Raw genomic sequence first — 23,655 nt, forward strand, 5'->3', positions numbered from 1 at the left:
CAATATTGATTGCTACTGCTAGGGGGCGCCCAAAGACTAAAGTTGGATTCAGTGTGCCTTTCACTCTCCCATTGGCACGAGTCTAAGCGCGCATATTTACAAAAAATATAAGCCGAGGTAGAATTTATTATACAATTATACGTATCATACAAAGAAGTTTTATATTTCTTCAAATATCGTATTAAACTATCAAAACGAATATGGAGGGGTTAAAGAAATAAAACTGCCTGTATTTAGAACGTTTTCAATTTTCTTAAATTAAAAAAAAATCATTGTTTGTGTTTAATTCAATCACGGTGAGGCGCGTCTCGTCCTCAAGTCTCGAAGCGCGTCGCGCGCCCCCGCCCCCCCAAACCGAACACGAGTGTGCGCGCGAGAAATGCAGCGCGAGACACACACCAAGCAGCCCTGATAAACCCTGTCGAATCCACGCGCACGGGAAAAATTATCGGGAAGAAACCAGCAAACGCTTGAGTAAGGAGCAACAGAAAAGTCCGCCGCCGACGGTAAGTCTTTCCCATTAAATTGTTTTTTTTTTCTTGATAATTTATTTTAGTTGGGTAAATAAAATCAGCTTGGAAACCCCGTCTTCATTTGGAGAGCCATGCAGAGCGCACGGCAATAAGCCGGATTGTTATCTATACCAAGTAAAGAACTTAGCACCTGTGTGAGTGTAAATAAAATATATTTTACACTTATTTATTGCTAGTGTTGAGCAAAAAACAGCCACGGAATTCACGCGGCTCATTTGAGACTGGAGAGGGGCGTGTGCTGCACAGACAAGCGCTGTCTCTGAGCGCGCATCAGTCTTTTTTTAACACTGTATTATTATTTTAATATAAAAATGTGCAACAAATAGCCCAATGGACTCATTTGGAAAACCGAAGGCTGGATGTGCGTCCATTGCGCAAATGGATAAGTTAATGATTTTACATCAGAATTCATTGATTGATATTGGATATTGGCTTTATGTTATAAATAAAAAGTAAAACCAAGCATATCTGTGGACAGAGGCGTGGTTTGCTCTCTATCCTCTTTTGTTAGAGAGTAGACCTGGAACACATTTTTGCAACGCTATGTCTAACTGGTGCACACGCGTGCGCGCGCACTCATCCACCCACACACGAGCGCACACACTCTCAGATACTACAGAACAGAGGCTTATAAATACTACACACACGACAAATCCTTTTTATTGGACGTAAGTTTTGTTACACGCTTTTTATAATGCCAACATGATAAATACTACAATTTCCTCAACCTATCAAATCACTCAGCAAATGTTAAGTGAACTGGAATAAGTGTATGCCGTTTTTCTTTCTCCATATCGGTGTTGAAATTTCTCGTTCATATTTATTTTTTAGTTTGTTATGTCGAGGAACAGCCGTAATTGTCTGATCCTTTGTCTCCGCGGAGCACATGCGCATTGCGCGTAGGGTGTGGATGGACAACAGATGCTTTTTACCCCCTGTATCTCTCACACTGGTTTCTAATGTAGAATCCTATAATGTACGCTTTTATGATTTGTGTGCATTCCTAAATAACTCTCAATTTTTATGCGAAATATTTGTGAAGGCGAATGAATCTATTTTATGACGATGCCGCAGATGAACCGAATGACCGTGCGCTCGCGCTCGCCTCCTGCTCTTCCAGAAGACAGTGAGGAAAAATGCGCGCACGTTCACACCCATTGTAAATACCTGAGGGGGCGCAAGAGCATCACTACTTTCACACACTCCCTATGCTGAAATCATCCTAATATAATCAAATCTATATTCGCATAAGCGCTGACATTATGTTAGTTTGAGAACATAATGTTTAGTCGACCCAATAAGCGCGAATGAGTCACGCGCATCAAATAGAAAACATCGAACCATCTGAAAACTGAGCGCGATATCACCTGAAAATGTTCAATTCAGACGACAGTTTCGTAAGGACAGCTTATCTATGGGCACAGTGGAATGCGCAGTAATCATATTAAGTTTATATGGTTTTCAAATGCATCAAATGCAAACATACGTCTATGATGATATCTGTAAGGTGCTTAAAGGTACTATCGCTTAAAACTTAAGGAAACATAAAACATAAAACCATAAATGAATTCCCAGTTCTGTTTGCCAAGCGTATGGCAGATAAGAAAGGTTGAATATGTGGAAATATGTGTTTTTTACCATTAGGAAGTTTTTCTACCTGATCTTTCCACAGTCATGTTAATTCAATCACAGTTCTATTAAATAATATTGCTATCATGATATAATATAATGGATAAATGGTTATAATAAAAATATTGATATACAGACCTGTGCAAAGTCTTAGGCCACTATCACCAGCTTTGTTGTTTTAGCAACGTTTTAATGTCCATCCATATTTATTTTTCACTATTTTTTAAGATACAAACAGAAAATTCAGAATATATGTACACAAAATTAAAAACAAAACTAAATGTCTTCTTCAGGCATCAGTCAGTATTTAGTGTGACCTCTCTTGGCACGAAACACATCTTGAGCTTTTTTGAAGAGACTGAAGTCATGAAGTCATTTGATTAGAATTAGAAATTAGGATTTCATTTCATTTAGGTTTAAGAGATCCTGCAGTTTCCTGCTATTGCTTAAGTGGAAGGGGAGTTTACCCTAAAAACTTGACACTTCAGTATATACGATTACAATGTTTATAATACTACATAGTCATTTCATGTATTTTCTGGTTCTATTCTAATAAAGAGACTGAGACATAATTATATATGATCACTATACAATTGCAAAAACAACAAATTTAATGGTATCATGGTGGCCTAAGACTTTTGCACAGTACTGTATATGCTACTATAGTTTTATTCCCTTTGTGTGTGCAAGAAAGAAATTGACATATATACATTATTTCTGATTTATTTGTCCAGTGAATTTGTGTAATGCTGCAGCCAGACATAAACGCATGCATGAGCACCCCATACCTAAACCTACCCACCCAAAACACAAAACATTATACCAAACATTACTGGTTATGAATGGGTTTGGGGCAGAGGAGTGGGGAAGGACAGGGCTACTGACTTTTTAACCCGGGATACACTCCACTATTTTTGGCTGTCCCGGATGAAATGATTGCTATCGTGAAACAATCATTGCGATATCTGTGATCGTTGCTATCCTATGTCTTGACAGAGAGTGAGAGAGGTTCAAAGACGTCAGTTTTCCCGGTCTTGTGACCAAAGATAGGCTACGATAGTTTTCTATCAGTGTCAGAAATTTAGCATGATCTAAAACGTGTTTGCTGCATATTGGTATTTGTTTACGAGTACCAGTTGATGACGTTGCGCTAACGTTTGTCGCAGCCGTCACAGCCTATGATAGGTGTATTCTTTGTACAGTCTACATGCTTTTCGTAGCGCTCCATGTCGCACAGTGTGATAAGATAATAATCTCATAGAATGTCAAAAATCCTGTCGTGTATCCCAGGATTTAGTTTAACAACAAACTGTAAGACTTTAGATAATCTAAGGCTTTGTCAAAAATAGATTAAACATAGGGGAGAGCAGAGGCGAAAGTACCATTTTCAGAAAAACTTAATTTTAAAAGATAATGTTTTAGACAGAGATATATTTTTGCTGTGGTCAGTAACTCACAAGTGTGGTCTATCAATACAAGGTGAAATTTTGAACAAATGTAAAACGACTTCAGTATAATTTCACTTTAAACATAAGTGAATTGTTACTTTCAACCCAACCTGCAGGGACGAAAGTAACACAGGTGGATCAAAAGTAACACAACAAAACAAGATTGATTTTTGTGTTACACGTGTTTTTAGTAACGTGTAAACATTTTATCAAATGTTTCAAAAGCAGTACAAACTTAAATTGTTGAGAATAAAACATCTTTTCAACAGTTTGAACACTATAAAATTAAATAAAATCAAATGAGAATAATATCAATTTTCAACAACACTATTAGCAGCGAGACAGAAGTAACAAGTGTGACTTTCGTCCTGACAGTATTTCCTCACATTTTAACACGATTTACTTTTATTTTGAAAAACTCAGAGAAGTAAAACTTCAGGATGCATTAGGTCACTAAATAACCTGTAGATTAATCCGTACTTTAACACATGAAACCAAAAACCCAACGTGTAATAAGAAAGCAATGACCGCTTTAAGAATTTACTTATCATGGTTAAAAACACCTTTCTGGATCTACACGCGGAAAACGGTGAGTAAATAATGCGATATTTGTCATGTCTGTCAAGGGTTTGCGTGCTAAATATGCTGTCATACTTGGAGAAAAACACTTTGTTACTTTCGTCCTGCGTTACTTTTCCCCCGGTTCTCCCCTATATAAGGGGTGGTTTCCAAGAAAGGGCTTATCCTTGTCCCACACTTAAATGCATATCTTAACAGTGCCATTGTTTTGTCTCAAGATGAACGCCATAATTATTTTTTCTGTAAGGTATGTTTGTTAAAACTACTTAAATGTCCTTATAATTAAGGCCTAGTCCTGGATTAATCTAAACCTTGGAAAACTGCAATCAAATGTGTTTTATAGACCGTTTTTTCTCTAATAAGCCAAGCACAGAATCAAGAAGAGCAGCATTTCAATCCCATCTAGTGTTATAATATGATGAAACCTCAAAGACAGCGAGTTGATAAGGAATAATGTTTCTTTCTTCACTGGATAAACTCATTAAAAATGCTAAAATACATCTTGCTAAGTTTGGTGCATCAGGTGCTTTTGATCTGAATATTTTGATCATGATTCAGAATTGTCAAAAAAGAGAGACAGGAAGGAGGCAGGGTGCCACTAAAAGAGAAGAAGCTCAGCCAAGCAGAGCTATGCATGTGCATTTGAAGAAGATAATTCAAAGAGACACATAACTCAGGCACATCTGAAACAGTCCCGAATTAGAGATGCATTCAAAATCAATGTTATTTTTGGTCCTGTGTGTTTTAAAAAAGCTTACCCGTCAATGATTAGTAAAGCAGTCTTTTATTATTTAATGCGACTGGCAAAACCTGATCATTTGCATGATGAGACTGTTTCCCATCATGCTTTGTGGTCTATGTGCACTGTGTAGAAAGTGATTGGTGGGTTTATACACCAGCAGAATTAATTTGCTGAAACTGTTATTGTTTCACTGCTCTGTTATATATTCAAATCCACTTAAATATGCTCCATTATTTTGATCCTTCTGAATATTTATCTAGTGGGGTATCAGTACCAAGTCAAATGGCCATATCATTTGCCGTTTCATTGGATATACAGCTCCTAGTTGAGAATCAACACTTATAATCCTACAATACGCAAGTCTGTAGCTACATGTGTCTAATTATTACATGCATAATTGTGTGTTAATTATGAACGGTTCCCGTTGGGAAATCAGCAGCTCAGATTCTTTGATTATGATATTCCGTGTGTCATCATGGAATCTCTCTCTGGGTTTCCATGGCAATGACCTGAAGAAACTGAAAGAATGAGCCAAAATGGCAGCTTTCCTATGGTTCCTACGGCAACAGCCAATCAAAGGCCAGAACCCCACCGACCCAACCTGTCTGTTATAGACCCTCGGAGAGAGATGCACACTGTTCAAGAACATTAGAAAGGATAAACATGACAGACAAAATTATGTCATTTCGTTGTTGGGGTGATCAAATGTCTGCTGTGCATGTGAAAGAGACTCGGTATTGTTTACACGGTTAAACAAAGAACAAGAATAAAACACAGAGAATTTCACCATGCAAATACAAAAAAGTGCACGAACAACATGTCCAAAAGGGTTAATGACTAATATGTCGATCATCTCTACTTGTTAAGAATGGAAATATTTCCCATTTACTAGCACTTACTAAGTCAAGTATCATTATTATTATTATTCACAATGCAAAGCTCCATTTCTATTAAAATTAGCTGCACAGCTTATCCTGGACTGTCTGTTTGCTATTGACATGAGTGAAGGAGGGATTCAATCCATTTTTAGGGACTGCATGGGTGATCCCAGAGGATTAAGGTGTAATGTAGTGACAACAGTAACTGTTCAACCGTCACTTAAGTGGCCACGCCCTTAATAATGCAGAACTTTAAAGGCGCTCTAAGCGAATTGAAGCGTTTTAGACCATAAAACATTTTTTGTTACATACCGGAAACATCTCCTCACTATCTGCTTGCTGCCTGTCCGCTGATCAAACTGTAAAAAAACGCGATCTCTGTAGACAGCCCAGGCTTCACAAACGGCAATATCAACAAGTGGCCAAACCTAGCATCACAAAACAAAACAAAGAATTCCAGCCAATAAACGACAAAAAGGATTTGGGGGTGGGGGTTGGGCGCGTTCATGAAAGCACAGAAGGGAGGGGGAGGGGTTAGCTACGCTCCGTCTGTTTGAAAACAGTTTAAAACGTCAAAAATAACTAACGTCCCGCAGATTCGCTTAGAGAGCCTTTAAGGATTAATATCATTTAAACGGATGAGATAGAAAAAAATTCACCCTCCTCGCAGTTGTCATGAAGGGAAAAATTTGCTAAACAGACCAAGAACAATTTTTTGTACCAGGCTGTAAACATATTATTTTCTACTTTAAAGTTAGCCATTTTAACATGGAGGTCTATCGGGATTGACTCCCTTTTGGAGCCTGTCTCTAGTGGCCAGTCGATGAATTGCAGTTTAAATCACTTCCGTATTGGCTTCATCAGAGAGATCGGATGGTTGCCCCTGGGTTTTTAGCAGCATCTAGTGGTGCCAATTGAAACCAACCTCATTTTCGAAACGCAATGAGAAGCTACTGTAGTTGCCACAGGACAAACATGTTGCCGTCTGAGACAACATAGTGACAAAATGCGCTCTGTAGAACAGTATGTCCGTTTAGGGCAAGCGTGGCGCACAAGCCCTAAAAAGTGAAGCCAAAACATCTCGATCGCCCCCCAGTGACTGGTCCCAGTATAGGTCATAAACCCCGCCTCCCCCATGTTATTCAATAGGACTTGAGACCAACTAAAGAATTTATTTACACTTCAATTACCTTATTTCCGAAGCTGGTTTCTGTCATTTACTGTGGTTTTTATCACGCTGATGTAAATTCAAGTGTTTGTTTTTAAAATAAGTTTGTTTTTAGTTAGTTATTTAATGTTATAAAAACATTGGTGTCACGTCATGATTGACAGCTGTGATATGGGCATTCTGCGAGAGCGAGGGTGGGGCCTTGATTTTGCGTCTTTACTACCAGTAAACTTTCATCCAACTCACGTTTACAGAGGCTACAGTAAACAATGTAGAGAATAACTGTAAATAATAACAAATTATCCGAATGTCGTCTACTGTATTTACATAGCCAGACTATCAGGGGTGCATTTCCCGAAAACATTGTTAGCCAACTACTGTCGTAAGTTTTGTCTTTACTGACAAAGTTGAACGATTTGGTGTTTCCCGAAACCATAGTTCAAACGAACATTCGCAAGCTGAATCGCAAACTTGTGTGGTTTTAACGACAGCTCTTCACCTGTCGTTAAAAGCATCGTTCCTTGTTATTATCATATGTAGACTAGCGTTGATCATGCTTTTGAACCAAATATGCAAAAAACATATAGTACAATGTATATCAATCATTCTAAATAAATAAAAATGTAATTTTACATCTTTAAGTTTGTAAACAGAATTAAAGCGCTGCATTTTAAAACTGCACATGTGCACAGTCATATGAGCGTTAAGACCTTGAGGAATCCCTGGGAGGAGTGGCGTAAGAGGGAACTTGCGCATGAATTGAATATCTTGAAAATAAACACTAAATCACGATAACAATATCAGTCTTTCGATGCAATATATGTTATTTAAAGCAATAATCTGACATTCAATCGATTTGCACAGATAAATTAGTACTTCACCTCCCATGTGACATCATCAACTATGTTGTTAAACCAACATGGTTCAAACGACGAATGTGCGACAAAGTTACTATGCTTTCGGGAAACAATCGTGACAAGGTAGTTCGTTTCTCCAACTATGCATCGAACTATGTTGGTTCAGCAGCGAGTTACGTCGTTGTTCGGGAAATGCACCCCTGATTCACAACATAAACAGCTTTTATTGGCCAAGAGTGAGTCTGACTGACATGTAATGCAACCAATCACATTTCAGCTTTGGTTCAAGGGAGACTATTAAGGACAACAGGTGCATTTTGATTGACCCTACGCAGTGTTCACTGCTCCCTACTCCCGGTATATCCGTTGAAGTGGACGTCACTGATATCCATTTGTAATGCACATGTATCGTCAAGAAAAGCAACAACAGGGTCATGCAGATTATAATATAACATAAATAAATATTATAATATACTTCACTTTTAAAATACACAATATACATCTACAAAACACACATTATGCCTTTATAATTAAACGTATGTTTATTTTATGCTTGCACAGATTTTTTTACCGTTGCGCGTGGCTATTAATTGACTGTTAACAGATTTTTAAACCTCCAATGTAACTCGTGCAAACTAAAAATAAATGTATGTGATAAACTAGCTAAGCTGGTTACAGTACATTTACTCAGGTAAACGTTAATGATAAAATAATCGTTTCAAAATTAATTCATTTAGGAGATGTGCAAATGTAACATTCATTGGCATATCATTAATTCATAAATACTCTGTTTTGTATAATAATAACATTTATGAATATTCACACTCTCGAATGCAGCCTATACAAAAAATATTATAACATAGTGAAGGGACACGGCAGATGTTTTATCCAGGCAGATGCGAAGGCGTATTTTAACACTAAACCCTCTTTATGCAGCGGACACAGACTGTATATAATCAAGGCCTGTTCTTATGAACAGTGTGGTGGCCTTTTTTGTACAGAAAGTTTCCTTCAAGAATGAAAATATAAACATTGTGTAGATTTGTGTATCTCACTTTTTCCGTTGATGTGGGGATTATGTTTAGACTAAATCTCAGATATTCAAGACAGCATTATCTTCAAAGAGCCTTACAAATATGTAACATTACAGATACTGTATATATATCTGTCTGTGAGGCTAAAGTCTCATAATATTGAATTATGAGATTTGGAGCATCAAGTTTGATTTCAATCATTGATTTCACTTTAACGTCAATATTTGACATGGCCTTACTCGGTCAATATTAAAGATATCAAGGTTATATTTTCACAGAATGTAAATCATAAAAAAATGCCTTTTTAGCTGGGTTAGGGTATAAGGAATTGTAAAGTCCAATGTCACAAATGGTACAAATCAATTCTGGGTGAGGTTTAGAGATTGTGTGTGTAACTATCTCGAAGGGTTTTGTTGGGAACGATGACAGTCTTAAACAAACATACTCGCACTCAAAGTCACGGCTCATTTTTCTATCAGTGAGCAGCTAAACACTCATCAGTTTAATGTGAGGTCAATACATTGTTGAAGAAAGAATCTCAAGGTCTTTCTCTGTGTGTGTTTTGGTCTGCCAGTGGTGTTTATGTTCCCTCCCTGTTGTTTTCATTAGAACAATTTCCATCCGGAGAGATGCTCTGTGTTTGTGGGATGAAGGATTTTTACCAGGTCAAAGTTTTTATGTTTCTCAAGACACTAAATGCTTAATTATAAAAAGGATAGTTCATACATTACATACTGATTCATTCAAAGCCGCTGTAAAATGATAGTAAAACTGTATTTTTTGTATTTAAATTTAAGTAAGACCTCTTTGATTTAATTTAATTGAAGTTTTAAACAATGATTTTGAATGTTTCCTTTCTGATCAATCATAACACAAAAATTAATAACCAGCAGCTCAATAAAATAAGCACTAAAGGTGTGCAATGGGCAATGTGCACACTGTCAGAAAAATGGTCCCTAGCTAATCTTAGTTTAGGTGTTTGTCATAGATAATGAGATGATTTATTAAGAAAGAAATATTGTTAAAATAAGATTGATCTATCATTTAAAAATGTATTAATTAGTTGATGCATATTACAGAATATAAAATAAGGATTTTTTATGAATAAAATCTGTAGTGGGCTTACTTTGGCACCATTAAAACCGGCATGTGTTCCAAATACGCCCACATCATGATTTAATCACAAAATAAAAATTTTATAATAAAACATAAATATATTTTATTCAGTGACAGGGAAATATTTAAAAAAACTTAACGTTCTCCCTCAAAGACGGTTCCTTCAAAGTGATTTGCTATTTTTACTCTGCTCTTATGGTGACATGCCTTTTCAAATTGTTGGACATGTGCCTTCGTTTTTTCTCTTTTTTTATTTTCTTGCTGACAAACAAGCAAGCAGCAGACATCTATCGTTTAATATTGCTACACATCGTGTCATTTTAAGGCCTAAATAAATATAGTAAGTAAGGTAAGTTAAAAGGTTGTCGCACAAAGATGTGTTATCATTAAACTCTTTCACTCAGAAATTTATTACAGTTTGTAATTACATTGAAACTCATAAGGTGGGCTTAAATGGTCCACAGTGAATAACAGTGAAAAAAGACAATGTTTTCTTTAAAAATAGGAAAGCAAAGGCATATAATATACTATGGACTAAGCATAGTCATTTTTATTGTGCCCACGTTAAGAAATGTTTGTATGTGTTTTGTATACCATTAGTCCCATAGGCACATGTCCAACAATTTGAAAAGGCATGTCACCATAAGAGCACAGTAGCAAATCACTTTGAAGGAACCGTCTTTGAGGAAGAAAGTTAAGTTTTCAAAAAAAAGTTAATTCATGAAAATAATCTGCTCTACAAAATAATTTATGATGTATTTATTTGTAAACTAATGTAAAATGAATCACAAAACATTTAGTATTTTATAGTTCACATGCTAAATTATTTGGCAATCTATCTTTTAGTAAGGGACTTAAAAACTCATCTTTCCTTTTAAAGGTAAATTATATAAAATTATATAGTGTATAGACGGTCTCATCGGATGCACGTGTCGCGGTTAGGCTGGGTACAACCAAAATATTTTTTTACATCTTATAAGATTTTCAAAATGTGATAGACCCACTGATCTATATAAATGACTGGATTGCGCATGACGTCACACTTGTGAAGCCACCGCGCCGCCATGTTGGTATACCCAAACGTTCTATTAAATCAATGGACGTTATCAGATTTTAATGATAAAACATCACTTTATTCGTCTTCGTTTTTATATGTGAAGTTACCCTGTACATTATTACAACACAAATGTCCTAAGCATGTAAATAGTTATTTTCTGAAAGTTGTAAATTTTGCGTTTTAATCATTCATCTTTATTACAGTATCAGATCAGCAGACAGACCGCAGCATATTTAGTATTAATGACAATAAACGTGCTCATTCTGAAATCTAAATAAATAATCATGCTTTGTACCGTATGTGCATGCAATAATTTGCTAGTTTTGTAATTGTTATCTTAACTTACAAGTTACCTAAACTTATTTAGAGAAATAACGCTGACCGTCACCGTGTAGCTGAATGTCAAAAAAACTTTATTTATACCCGTGTCATTAACAAAAGGCAGCAGACACACTCACCTTAACGGTTTTTTATTAATCCATTATCCTGCCCGATTAAAACATAAACATTGCAAATACCACCAGAATTAACAAATAATTTACGTACACATATCCTTAAAATTAACCTTGTGTAACTGATACGCTGTAAAGGGGGTAAATTTTGATCATGATTTTGAATGGAAGTCAATGACGCTCTCTGCCGGTTGGGTATACCAAGATGGCCGCCCGAACTCTGCGCTGGCTTCACCTCACGCAGTTACGTCAAGCGTTCTATGCACAATCCAGTCATTTATATAGATCAGTGGATAGACCACAAACATATTTAACCATTTTGCTCCTTTAGTGTGTGGTGTGCCATGATGTCTCAAAGACAGCACACCACACACAAACAGATTTTCAACCAGAGTCTCGACTGTGCACACATATGCCGCAAGAGATTTCAATGATCGTGTTTGGAATGATTTTCACATTGTGTAAACTTTCGTGCTGTTGCCACAAAACAACAAGCTGATCCTCCATCTCTCCTGTCCACATCAACTTCACTATGTGCTGCCATGACTGCTTCTCTCTTCCATCATCTCGCTTTCTGATAGGATATTGTTTTGTCCTGGTGGTTCTCCCCACACATACGATTTCTGATAGTACATGTTTATTATTTACGTTTCGCGTAGAACCATCAAGATAATCGGGACATAGCTAGGATTGTCGGAATGGGTGGGAAATTGGCCCAAAATCAGCCCGCTTATCTTTTGGTTTGTACCCAGCATTACCCGTCTGGTCGGAACTTTACTTCCAGTCCTATTTGTTTAATGGTCTAAACTGGTGACTGGTGTCAGTTTAGACTAGTGTCTAAACTGACCTCTGGAACAAATAACTTAACCTTGAACATACCAAATATTTTGGTTTCCTAAAGACGAGGGCAGACGGCGATCGTGGATCACTGATATGTGAAGGGATCTGGTCAGTTATCAACATTATATACATTATTGTACATTATAGAATAATTTAAACATTATAGTACACACAGTAACGTTACCTCAGTGTAGTTATTTTTATACGCTTTAGCTATAAAATATGAACTAAGGTAATCTACGTGTTGTTTATTTAGCTTGTTATCAGAAATAAACTTCTCTTAAAGGACCCTATTGTTGTTGATTCATTGCAGAGTTTACCAGAAGTTACGTGTGTTCCACGAAAGCCTTTGTTTATGTTGTTACTGCTGAAACCATCTATAAACAAACTATTTGTTCATACACAAAAAAAAAACATTTATTTCTTATTTGACATACACTGTAAAAAACAACCTATAGAATTTACTCAAAAAAATTGTTGTAACAATTTGCACTCACTTTGTTTGAGTAAATTATATCCTATATATTTGATTAAAAAGTACCTAAATTTAATTACTATGATAAAGTAAAAAAAATTAGGTAAGGTCTACCTATTTTTTCATAACTAATTACTTATAAAAAAATGAATAACATTAACCCTATTGGTATTAAGGCACAGATCTATTAAATTATTATTAATAATGATAAGCCATTAAGAAACATTACATATTACTTATTCAGAGAGGGTTGAATAAGAAAATAGTCATGCACAAGATTGCATAAATTGCTTGCTTTATTGACCAAATAACATTCTGTAAACATTTAAAACTAATTATTGGACGTATAATAACCCCAATACATTTCAAGTGAAATACAACATATCATAGTTTTACATAAAGCTTCTTGAACATATTATTTCATAAAACAAAATAAACCAAGGCTTCATGAGATGTTAAAAAACCATTAAAAGCAAGATTCCTAAATACTGTTCTTCACGTTATCATTAGAAAATTAAAGAAGACAATAATATGAGAGGAAAAACTGATCTCATTTACCTCAGTAGACTAGCATGCTATATCGATACAAACAAACATTTCAACTTCATTTAAAACTTATTAAGTGCAAAAATACAACTTCATATTATGCTATAACTCACAGTACACGTGCATAAAACATTGAACACTAACAAGAAGTACTTACATTCAATTTTAAGTGATTCAACTTCATATACAAGTCTCATATATAACATATGAACTCCGAAATACTTTTTTGAACAGACATTAAAAAGCGAAAGGCAACGTTAAGTATATATCCGTAAATGATAATAATAATAATAATAATAAAATGGCTTCATAAATGGATCCCTTCTAAAACAAAACTCAATATATTAACAGATAAATGCAAGAAAACTTTTACAGTAATTATCTAGCATCGACAGCTTTACCGTTGTTTGTTTGTCTGCTCGACGCCCTCCCGTCTGTATCATACATCAACCGTCCGCTGCTCTCTCTCGTCACGTGGCTTGCTCAAGTTCAACCACTCATATTGAGCAGCTCCGCTGTTCACGAGATTCAGACATGTAAATAATAATAATGGAAGTTAATATTTTAATCATAAATATGGATATTTATTCGTATTCACAGGTGCAAGAACTGGGCGATGTTTCATTCAAAGCTAACCTGACTTACATATACTAACCTATCAATCTGTCAACAACAGAGACAGAGAAGCACGCAAATGACTAAACTTCTGGTAGATTTTACAGTTAACCAACTTAACATTTCCATTCATGATGATATCAACAAGTTAAATAAAAACTTACCTGTCAACAAACAGCAGTTCTCCCGCCGATATGATATGAAAAAATGGTGACTCGAGTCCCGCCTGGATGTTGATTCATGCGCACTTTGCGGTGCTAAGGCCAATATTTTGGGGTATATGTTACTTATTTTTTTAGTATTGCAGTTATTACTGTTAAAAATTGGATAGTGAAGGTAGAATATACCCATTATTTTTTATTTTACTTGCTAGCTTATATACTTAATTAAATTATAACTAATTTTCATGGGTTAAATTTAACACCCTCCAGAGTAATTTTTTACAGTGTAATATCAATGCATATATGAAAGAAATTACTGACAGTTGCAGGAATGTGTTTTGGGGTGTCTTTGTGTGAGGTCCATATGTTCTGTTGCATAAAATGATTATTAAGGACCAAAAGAAAACCTTCAATGTCTCATATAATTTTCATAGTCACACATACACTCAAGGTCCTGGTATTTTCTTCAAAACAACCCAATATTATGGCCTTGAAAAAGCATTAGAATATCAAGGTACATTCTTGCCATGCTTCATATTGTCGACTCAATAATAAACAGGTTCAATAAATAGTTAAATGCTGTACTGGGGCTTTATCCAGAACAGTTTTAACTGGCAGATCACACCTTCAAAGACCTCTGGATTATGCAATAAGATCAGTGGTGGTCGATGACTTCTTTTTTCGAGGGCGCACGATGGGAGGTTCGTCACAACATGTATGTAGCCCGTCATGTGTGTGGTTCGTCATTTCAAAATATGTGTTCGGCGTGTCAAGTGAACCTATGTGCATCACGTGTCTTGTCAAAATAAGTGCCTGCTGCAGACGTGTCTAAAGGGTTAATGATAAAGAGATGCTCGCATAATCTCATGCGTAATCAAAGTTTACTGTTACGGGAGTGTCTTGCGTGTATTTTGTGAACGTGAGTGTCTCTTTTATCATAAATGGTTTTGACGCGTGTGCAGCAGGCACAACAAACACAAGCAACACACGACACTCCGAACACATATTTTGAGTTAGCGCCCATCGGATGAGCAGTCACGAGCCGTCCCGTTTTAAAGGACAAGTTCGGTATTTTAGACTTAAAGCCCTGTTTTCAGATTGTTTATGGTGAAATAGAACAGTTTTGACTGAAATTTCGACATTTGCGGCTGCCCTGAGAATTTTCGCGTGATTGTGTTTCATCTCACACCTCTACAATGGGTTTAATGGTGCACTGGAACAATCCTTCCTAAAATGCATTAAACTTTCGTTTACAAAGACGTGAAACTCACCGAGTAGTCAGGGGTGTTCACTGGTATGCTCACACAAAAATCGCTGCAAAAGACGCATTCCAACAGGGTTTATCGTAGTTTTTATCAACTCCATTGACCTGTATTAGACTGAGAAATTTCAGTCAAAACCGTTCTATTTCACCATAAACAATCTGAAAACAGGGCTTTAAGTCTAAAATACCGAACTTGTCCTTTAAACAATCAAAATACATTTTAAAAAACATCTTTTTACCAGATTTTAACCCTCGCTTGCACACAAACTTTGCTTAAAGTATAGCAAGACCTTTAGTGATTTTGCAGATTTATAAGGTGGTGTAAGGCACAACATGACACAGAATAATAATACTAATACTAATAATATTTTTTTATTTCTAATGCGCTTTTCTTAAACGCAAAGTGCTACAAATCAGCACAAAATACATCCAAAGGGGTTAATACAACCCCAGATACTAAAACTAAGTATATTTTTAAACCATGATAAATGCAGTTTGATTAAACACGCCTTAAATAAACATTTTCTAACAATAATATTTTTTAATAAACTAATCTTTAACCCAATAATAACTCATTAACTGCAGTTGCCAGGAAATTAAATAAAATTCAAATGTGCTGATGCATGTAAACCTGACGCTCATCCAAATCAGATTTCAGAATTGAAACTATTATCATATAAGTCCTTATTAAAATCTTTGACTTAATGATTAGTGCACAGTTATTGAGTCTCTGTTTAATAAGAATCTAAACTGTGCATACTGAATCCAGATCAGGAAGCAGGGATCACTGCATACCCACATTTCTGTCCTTAAACACACATCTATACTATTTTAATTAGATAATTTTAAAATGAAACAAACAAAACCTTAAAGTCCTGAATATTTCAGACAATCCCTTTCATCATAAAAGCACATCTGCTCTACAGCTCTACCTTTTGTACAGATTATCAGTGTAAACGTGAACAAGAATGATCAATAAAGCAAACGCAAACACAATAATCACCATGTGACTCATTCAAAAGTCAGCTGGCCCTCCCTATCTATACACAATTACACATACTTAGTGAGAGTAATCAATTCATTAGAGGCTATTCTTGGAAGGTTACCGTCTTTATCTTTTTTTTAACCCTGCAGCACCATTTTTCTGTCACTAACCTTTAAGGTCTTATTATTTTATTACAAAGTGGATTTAGAATGATCAATGGGATAAAATTATCATTCCATCACCCCTATTTATATCCATTCGTATATTAGTCTTGGTCAGGCCTCTCTTGTAAAAGATGTTTAACCTCAACCGAACCAATCTGGTTAAGGTTTATAATAATATTTACTTATCAAATCATCTCAGCCATTCAGGATCTTCCAGTTTCAGTCTTTGCTCTGTGAACCGAAGTTATTCATTAGCTTGATCTCCTATTTGCAGAGGCCGGAGCAACAATGTGCTAGTGTGTGTTTTGTTTGAGTACATCTCTAGGGTTATGAGCTTGGGTGTGCGTGTATGTGCGTTTTGTTTGGGGACATGTCGAGAGTTATAAGCGTGTGTCACGTACTATGACCTGCCATGTTCACTGTTTACTTCCTTTCCTTCATTGATTTGTCCTCCCTAAAGCATGAGATACAAGCCCCACACTGCTCTCTGCTGACCTGGAGCTATACATTCAACATACAAGCACGCACATGCACATAATCAGTCTGAAAAAATATGTTTAGAGCATCAGTGATATTTATATTTTGCTCAGTTATGATTATGTCATCCTACATGTTACATGGATATGTATTCATGTGAATTCATTTGCTTTACAGTGCATGTTAGTTCATCATCTATTAGACCTACATGCAAACTATGGACTAAAATGTTATAATGAAAAGGTGATATTAATGTTGTAGTTTGCACAGTAAGTATTTGAATATAAAATGCGTTGAAAGTGTGTTCTCAGCATGCTTTACTGCTGTTACAGCACAGTGATAGGGTCAGATTTTCTGCTCCAGTTCCCAATCCCCTGCCGCAAGCTCATTTTGTGTGTATGTTGAAGCAATTTTTGGATTCAATGGCACACACCTTTATATGGCCAAACCAATTCATGGGAGACAGCTCCTTACTGAAGTCTAGTCTAAACCATGCAGCTCTGTCCTCGTGTCTAATATAAACCATTCACTTCTGTGGTCCAGTCAACCCAGCAGCTCTCGCCTAGGGTTCAATCTAAACTATGCAGATCAGTCCTGGAGTTTAGTCTTAACCAAGCAGCTCTGTATTGGATCTAGTCTACACCATGCATCTCTGTCTTCGATCTAGTCTGCACCATTCAACTCGGTCCTCAGGCCTAATATAAACCATTCAGTTATGTGGTTTAGTCTGAACACAGCAGCTCTGTCCTTAGGTTCAGTCTAAATTATGGAAATCTGTCCTGGAGTCTAGTCTAAACAACGCAGATCTGTCCTGGATCTGGTCTAAATCAAGCACCTCTGTCCTGGATCTAGTCTAAACCTAGAAGCTCTGTCCTGATGTCTAGTCTAAAACAAGCAACTCTGTCCTGGATCTAGTCTACACCATGCGGCTCTGTCCAGGATCTAGTCTAAACACAGCAGCTCTGTCCTGGATCTAGTCCAAACCAAGCAGCTCTGTCCTGGATCTGGTCTTAATCAAGCAGCTCTATCCTGGATCTAGTCTTAACCTTGCAGCTCTGTCTTGATGTCTAGTCTAAAACAAGCACCTCTCTAGTCTAAACCATGCAGCTCTGTCCTGGATCTAGTTTAAACCCAGCAGCTCTGTCCTGGATCTAGTCTAAACCAAGCAGCTCTGTCCTGGATCTGGTCTAAATCAAGCAGCTCTGTCCTGGATCTAGTCTAAACCCAGCAGCTTTGTCCTGGAGTCTAATCTAAACCAAGCAGCTCTGTCCTGGATAGTCTAAACCCAGCAAGTCTGTCCTGGGGTCTAGTCTGAACCAAGCAGCTCTGTCCTAAGGTCTAGACTAAATTCTGCAGCTCCTGTGGTCTAATCTAAACCAAGAAGCTCTGTTTTGGGGCCTAGACTCCAAGGTCCAGCACTGTTTTGGCACCTAGCCTCCACAATGCAGCTCTGTCCTGGAGTCTAATCTAAACCATGCAGCTTTGTCCTGGATCTAGTCTAAACCCAGAAGCCCTGTCCTGGATCTAGTCTTAACCCAGCAGCTCTGTCCTGGAGTCTAATCTAAACCATACAGCTTTGTCCTGGATCTAGTATAAACCAAGCGGCTCTGTCCTGGATTTAGTCTAAACCCAGCAGCTTTGTCCTGGAGTCTAATCTAAACCAAGCAGCTTTGTCCTGGGTTCTAGTCTAAACCCAGCAGCTTTGTCTTGGATCTAGTATAAACCAAGCAGCCCTGTCTTGGATCTAGTGTAAACCCAGGAGCTCAGTTCTGGGGTCTAGTCTAAACCAAGCAACTCTGTCCTAAGGTTTAGAATAAATTCTGAAGCTCTTGCGGTCTAATCTAAACCAAGAAGCTCTGTTCTGTGGGATAGACTCCAAGGTGCAGCACTGTCTTGGCACCTAGCCTCCACAATGCAGCTCCGTCCTGGGTTCTAGTCTAAACCCAGCAGCTCTGTCCTGGGGCCTAGACTAAATCATGCAGCTCCTGTGGTCTAATCTAAACCCAGAAGCTCTGTTCTGGGGCTTAGACTCCAAGGTGCAGCACTGTCTTGGCACCTAGCTTCCACAATGCAGCTCTGTCCTGGGGTCTTGATTCAACATGTATTTTCTCACTTACTTTTTTACTTTTCTTTAATTCTGAAATAAGTGATGGGTCTTTCATATACTACACACACAGAAAGTGTCTGCACAGACATCTTGCAAGCTGTTTCAGGATCAAATGTACTCTTAATCAGCAGGTTTCATACAACAAGTGAATTTCTACCCCACCGTACAGATGAGCACACACACAAACACAGCACTGCAGCGTATTGTTTAACGCTGTAACAGCGTGCTGCTGTCTGCTTAAATCAGAGGAGATGGGACAGATCGTGTCTATTGTTCCCCCTACACACAGACAGCAAGAGGCTGTTTCCATTTTTTCATTGTCATCTTTGACAGAAATCATCAACTCACACATTTCCTTCACATGATTACTGGGCTGTGTGTGTCAATGCAAGTGTATCAGCACATAGCTGTTTGCTGAGCTCAGGAATGCTAAAGAAGCCAACAGGGAAATATATATATATATAGAGAGAGAGAGAGAGAGAGGAGAGAGAGAGAGAGAGAGATAGAGAGAGAGAGAGAGAGAGAGAGAGAGAGAGACCTTATTCAGAATGGGTCACATGACCATCTAGTTGCCTTGGTAACTACGGTTCTGAATTGCAGGTAGTTGCTCTGTGTGGCTCAGAGATGCTATTCTCTATAATCCTCTACACCTCTATAACCATCAGCAGTAGAGTCTGATTACAGATTAATGATCTAGGTTTGATGTGTGATATGACAGAGGTTTCATAGACTCTCTCCTAGATATTAATTTTTGCTAGCTGAGCATTTATAATCTCTTTGTATCACGGTATACACTGACAAATGCACATATGCCATAATAAACCCTGATTAGATTACACTGAAGGTTTATTTAATTTTGTCAGCTTTCTCGTGTGCAGTCAGTGACGCATATCATTTTTTCACCACTTATTTAAAGCATGAAATACATTTATCATCTTGGCATGTCATTCTAATTATGCATGGCAAGTAGCATTTGCCATGCACTTTCAAGCTCCCCAGAGGAAAACTGTTATCATTCATAGCTAAGGAGACCTAATGGAGTTCCCAGTTATGTATTTGTGACCCAGTCTGTGAAAACTTTTCTTCTGTAAAGAATATTCTGTAAAAATATAACCTTGATATTTTTAAAGTCGCAATGAAAAACTGTAATTTGCTTTGGAATATTGTGGTATTTTTTACAAAATGACTTTCTGTGAGCTTCATTATTTTAAAAAATATGCCCTGATAATCTTTAATCAAAAATGCAAATCTCCTCCTCTCCTCGAAACGATCCCTCTTTACTTCTGGTCATATGGTATGGCAAGTGGGCTTGTCCGGAAAAAGATTGGATCGCCAATGATAAGCAAATAGCAACATGACCCAACTTCAAACAATCTAACCAGTTCTCAATGGATGAATTTAAGTTCAGCCCTACCTTTATTCATTTCAGAAGCTGTTTCACTCTGATAGTTATGTCAACTTTTTTAAGCCAAAACTTAAAATAGTAGGTTGAATTGACTTACAAAACCAATATCTACTCACATATTCATATCTACACTGTAAAAAGTAAAAGTTGGATGGAATTAAGTTGTTTCAAGATACAGTACATGTTTAAGTGAAAAACACTTAACAGGTTGAAATAACAGAAATTTGTAGGTATTACCAACTGAAGTAATTTTTTTAAAGCGTACGGTCCATGCTATGCGAATGAATAGAAGCGGGGAGTAATTTGCATATTCATAGATCTGCGTATAGCCTACTAAATAAGGCAAGGGTGTAGAGTTACATGTAAGCTGTTTTAAAGCATGAAGTAATTACTGTTACTGGTAAAACTTTTATATGCTATTATGATGCTTAAAGATGAGTTTATAAATTATAAAATTATTGACTAGAGAGAGACTTTAAACAATTAAGATCTCATTTGTGATTTTTCCAGTATAGTTGAGGTAATGCAGGGTTCACACCAGACGCGGTAAAGGCGGCTAGCGCGAGTGATTTTCATGTTAATTCAATCCAGATACGGGATAAGGCATCCTGTGGCATGGTAGGCGCAGCGCTTTTGGCACGGATGGGGTGTTCCGCGCGAATTGAGCGTTGCAGAGGGAAACGCGTGAGTTGAAAAATCTGAACTTCGGTGGATTTCCGTGCCGCGTTAACCAAACAGGACCTTGCTGTAGTAGTGACGTGATCACAGGAAGTGAGTGGAGTCGCAGAAGCCTTTCTCATGACGTAATTTTCCGTGTAAATGTCTCGAATGACTAGAATTTCACACGCGAATGAAGCGAGTAAACTCAAATGTTCAAGCTTCCAACTATGCGTGAATCTCACATTTTTGCCGCCTCTCCTGCAGCTGGTGTGAACGCAGCATAAGATTTTCTTAAAAGCAAATTAAGATGAAAAAACATGTATAGAGCTACTGCAATTTCAGTTTAAAGGTTTTAAACTCTAAATCACTCTGTTCAGTGATTGTTTTGTTTCTCTTTTTCAGAGGTCAGAGGTAAAATGGGAGGAAAGCTGAGCAAAAAGAAGAAGGGATACAATGTGAACGACGAAAAGGCAAAGGAGAAGGACGAAAAGACAGAGGGAGCGTCGGCGGAGGAGACTGAAGCTCAGAAAGAGAACAAGGAAGAAGCTACTGCTACCACGGAGACCTCCAATGACACGGCGGCAGCCACACCAGGCGCTGAAAGTAATTCCACCGCACCCAAGGAAGAAGAGAAAGGGTCTGCCCCTCAGAAGAAGGAAGAGCCTGTGGCTAACGCTAACGCTCCTAAAGCCTCCGAATCTAAGACCACCGAGGCCGTCAAAGCAGAACCCGCCAAGAGTCCAGATGCCCCTCCTGCCAAAGCAGAGGAAAAATCAGCCCCAGCAAATGATAAAGAGCCTGCAAAAGAGCCCACCCTTCCCGCTAAAGATCCCACCCCTCCTGTAGCAACGGATAGCAAGGCTGACACTGAGTCTAAAAAGACTGAGGCCCCACCCGCAAAAGAAGAGCCAATCACCACGGAGACAAGCCTTGCCCCCAATAAGGAGCAAGCAGTGGCTGTGCAAGATTAACAGAAGGAACAGTGAGCGATAAGATTTATGACAAAAATACAACAAGATCAAATCTAAATAATAAAACTAGCCCGCCCATTTTAAATTATATCAGCGATTATAATAATAATAATAATAATAATGATAACAGTATTAATAACAGTAATGATTTGAACAGGCTGGACTTGATCATCGTTTTAGTGATGGACATGATCATTATGATCAAGACTGATAGTTATGATAATATTGTTATCTCTTTAAAATTGAACTTTGATACAAACACCAGCCCCCAAACTCTCTTTTCTCTCTTTGTCTCTCTCTTCTTATCTTTCCTTCCACCTCTGTTTAATGAGGGGTGGATTAAAAACATGATATCTGTCCATTGTCACCCTCCGATTCCCTCCTTTTGAGTGTGATGTAACGGCAGTGGGTGGAGTTAATATATATGTGTGTGTGTGTGTGTGTGTGTGCGCGCACGTGTGTGCCATAAATATTAGTAGTCCAAGCTCCCTGATACACATTTCATCTTTGCTGTTTGCGGCTTTCTATTTGTGATTGGCATTGTGTCTTTGCTTTTCACCTGACTATCTTTGTTTCTCCTTTTCACTTTTTCTCCATGTTTATGGAAAATCATTGTACAGCACAATGCATTACACACATAACACACACACACAAATACAGTATTGTATGTTTTAACTTAAAGATGCAGTTAAAGTGTGAATGTGTGTGTGAAGATGAAGTGAATGTTGACTGAAGTTATGCACAGCGTGACTTTAAGTGTTTATGTGTGTGATATTGGAGTTCTGGTCTTTCTGTACTTTGAAAGCAGCAGTTGTCATGATGTCAAAGCGAGAGAAATAGAGAGCCTAGACCAAACTCACCAAACAGGACACACTTCCCACACACACGTTGTTCTTTCCATATACTGAGAGAACAACGTGAGTGTTGTATGCATCTGTATGTGTGATGAAGCGTGTGTGTATTTTGCATGTCAGTGGTTGGCCCTATTGTTGTGTATTTTTGGTTGATGTGGAGATAATGTTGCTACAGGTGATATTTCATTTGAGTTAACAAACACACACACATTATCTCTCTCTCTCTCTCTTTCCTTTTTTTCTCTTTCTCTCTGTTTCTTTCTCTGTCATTCCTTTTCTTCCCTAAATTCCCTGATAAAAAATACATGAAATAAAGATCTGAGATATATGTACTTGTATACATGAAGCAACATTAATAAAAAGAAAGAACCACAGGTTGAAAATCGGTTCACGTCTTCATTGTTTTTGTTTTTTTACTAATAAACGTACACATTTACTTCACTCATTAAGAGGTCAGTGTTTTCCAACTCCAGAAAGTTTTAGATGTCTCCCTATTCATGAATATCAACTGACATCACTCACATCTCAAACTTGTCTTCCGCCATTTTGAGTAAGTGGTCGCAAAAGAACTAGAAGATATGCCTTCAATATATTGTGAGCATCAAAATCGCTATTTTAACAACACTAAGAAGACTAGA

General features: G+C 37.3%; 1 protein-coding gene across 2 annotated transcripts; it reads left to right on the forward strand.

Annotated features, from left to right (window-relative positions):
- The first annotated feature begins 347 nt into the window (after positions 1 to 347).
- basp1 (brain abundant, membrane attached signal protein 1) lies at positions 348 to 23,402 on the forward strand. 2 transcript variants are annotated; one of them, XM_065266546.1, is made up of 2 exons: positions 348 to 506; positions 21,595 to 23,402. In XM_065266546.1, the coding sequence occupies exon 2, from the start codon at positions 21,609 to 21,611 to the stop codon at positions 22,161 to 22,163; it is 555 nt and encodes a 184-aa protein (XP_065122618.1). In that variant the 5' UTR covers positions 348 to 506; positions 21,595 to 21,608; the 3' UTR covers positions 22,164 to 23,402. The 2 variants fall into 2 exon arrangements, with proteins under 2 accessions (XP_065122618.1, XP_073670972.1); XM_073814871.1 differs by having other exon boundaries at positions 358 to 506; positions 21,602 to 23,402.
- Positions 23,403 to 23,655: the final 253 nt, after the last annotated feature.

This window comes from Paramisgurnus dabryanus, chromosome 6 (assembly GCF_030506205.2).
Source record: "Paramisgurnus dabryanus chromosome 6, PD_genome_1.1, whole genome shotgun sequence".
Lineage (NCBI taxonomy): Eukaryota > Metazoa > Chordata > Actinopteri > Cypriniformes > Cobitidae > Paramisgurnus > Paramisgurnus dabryanus.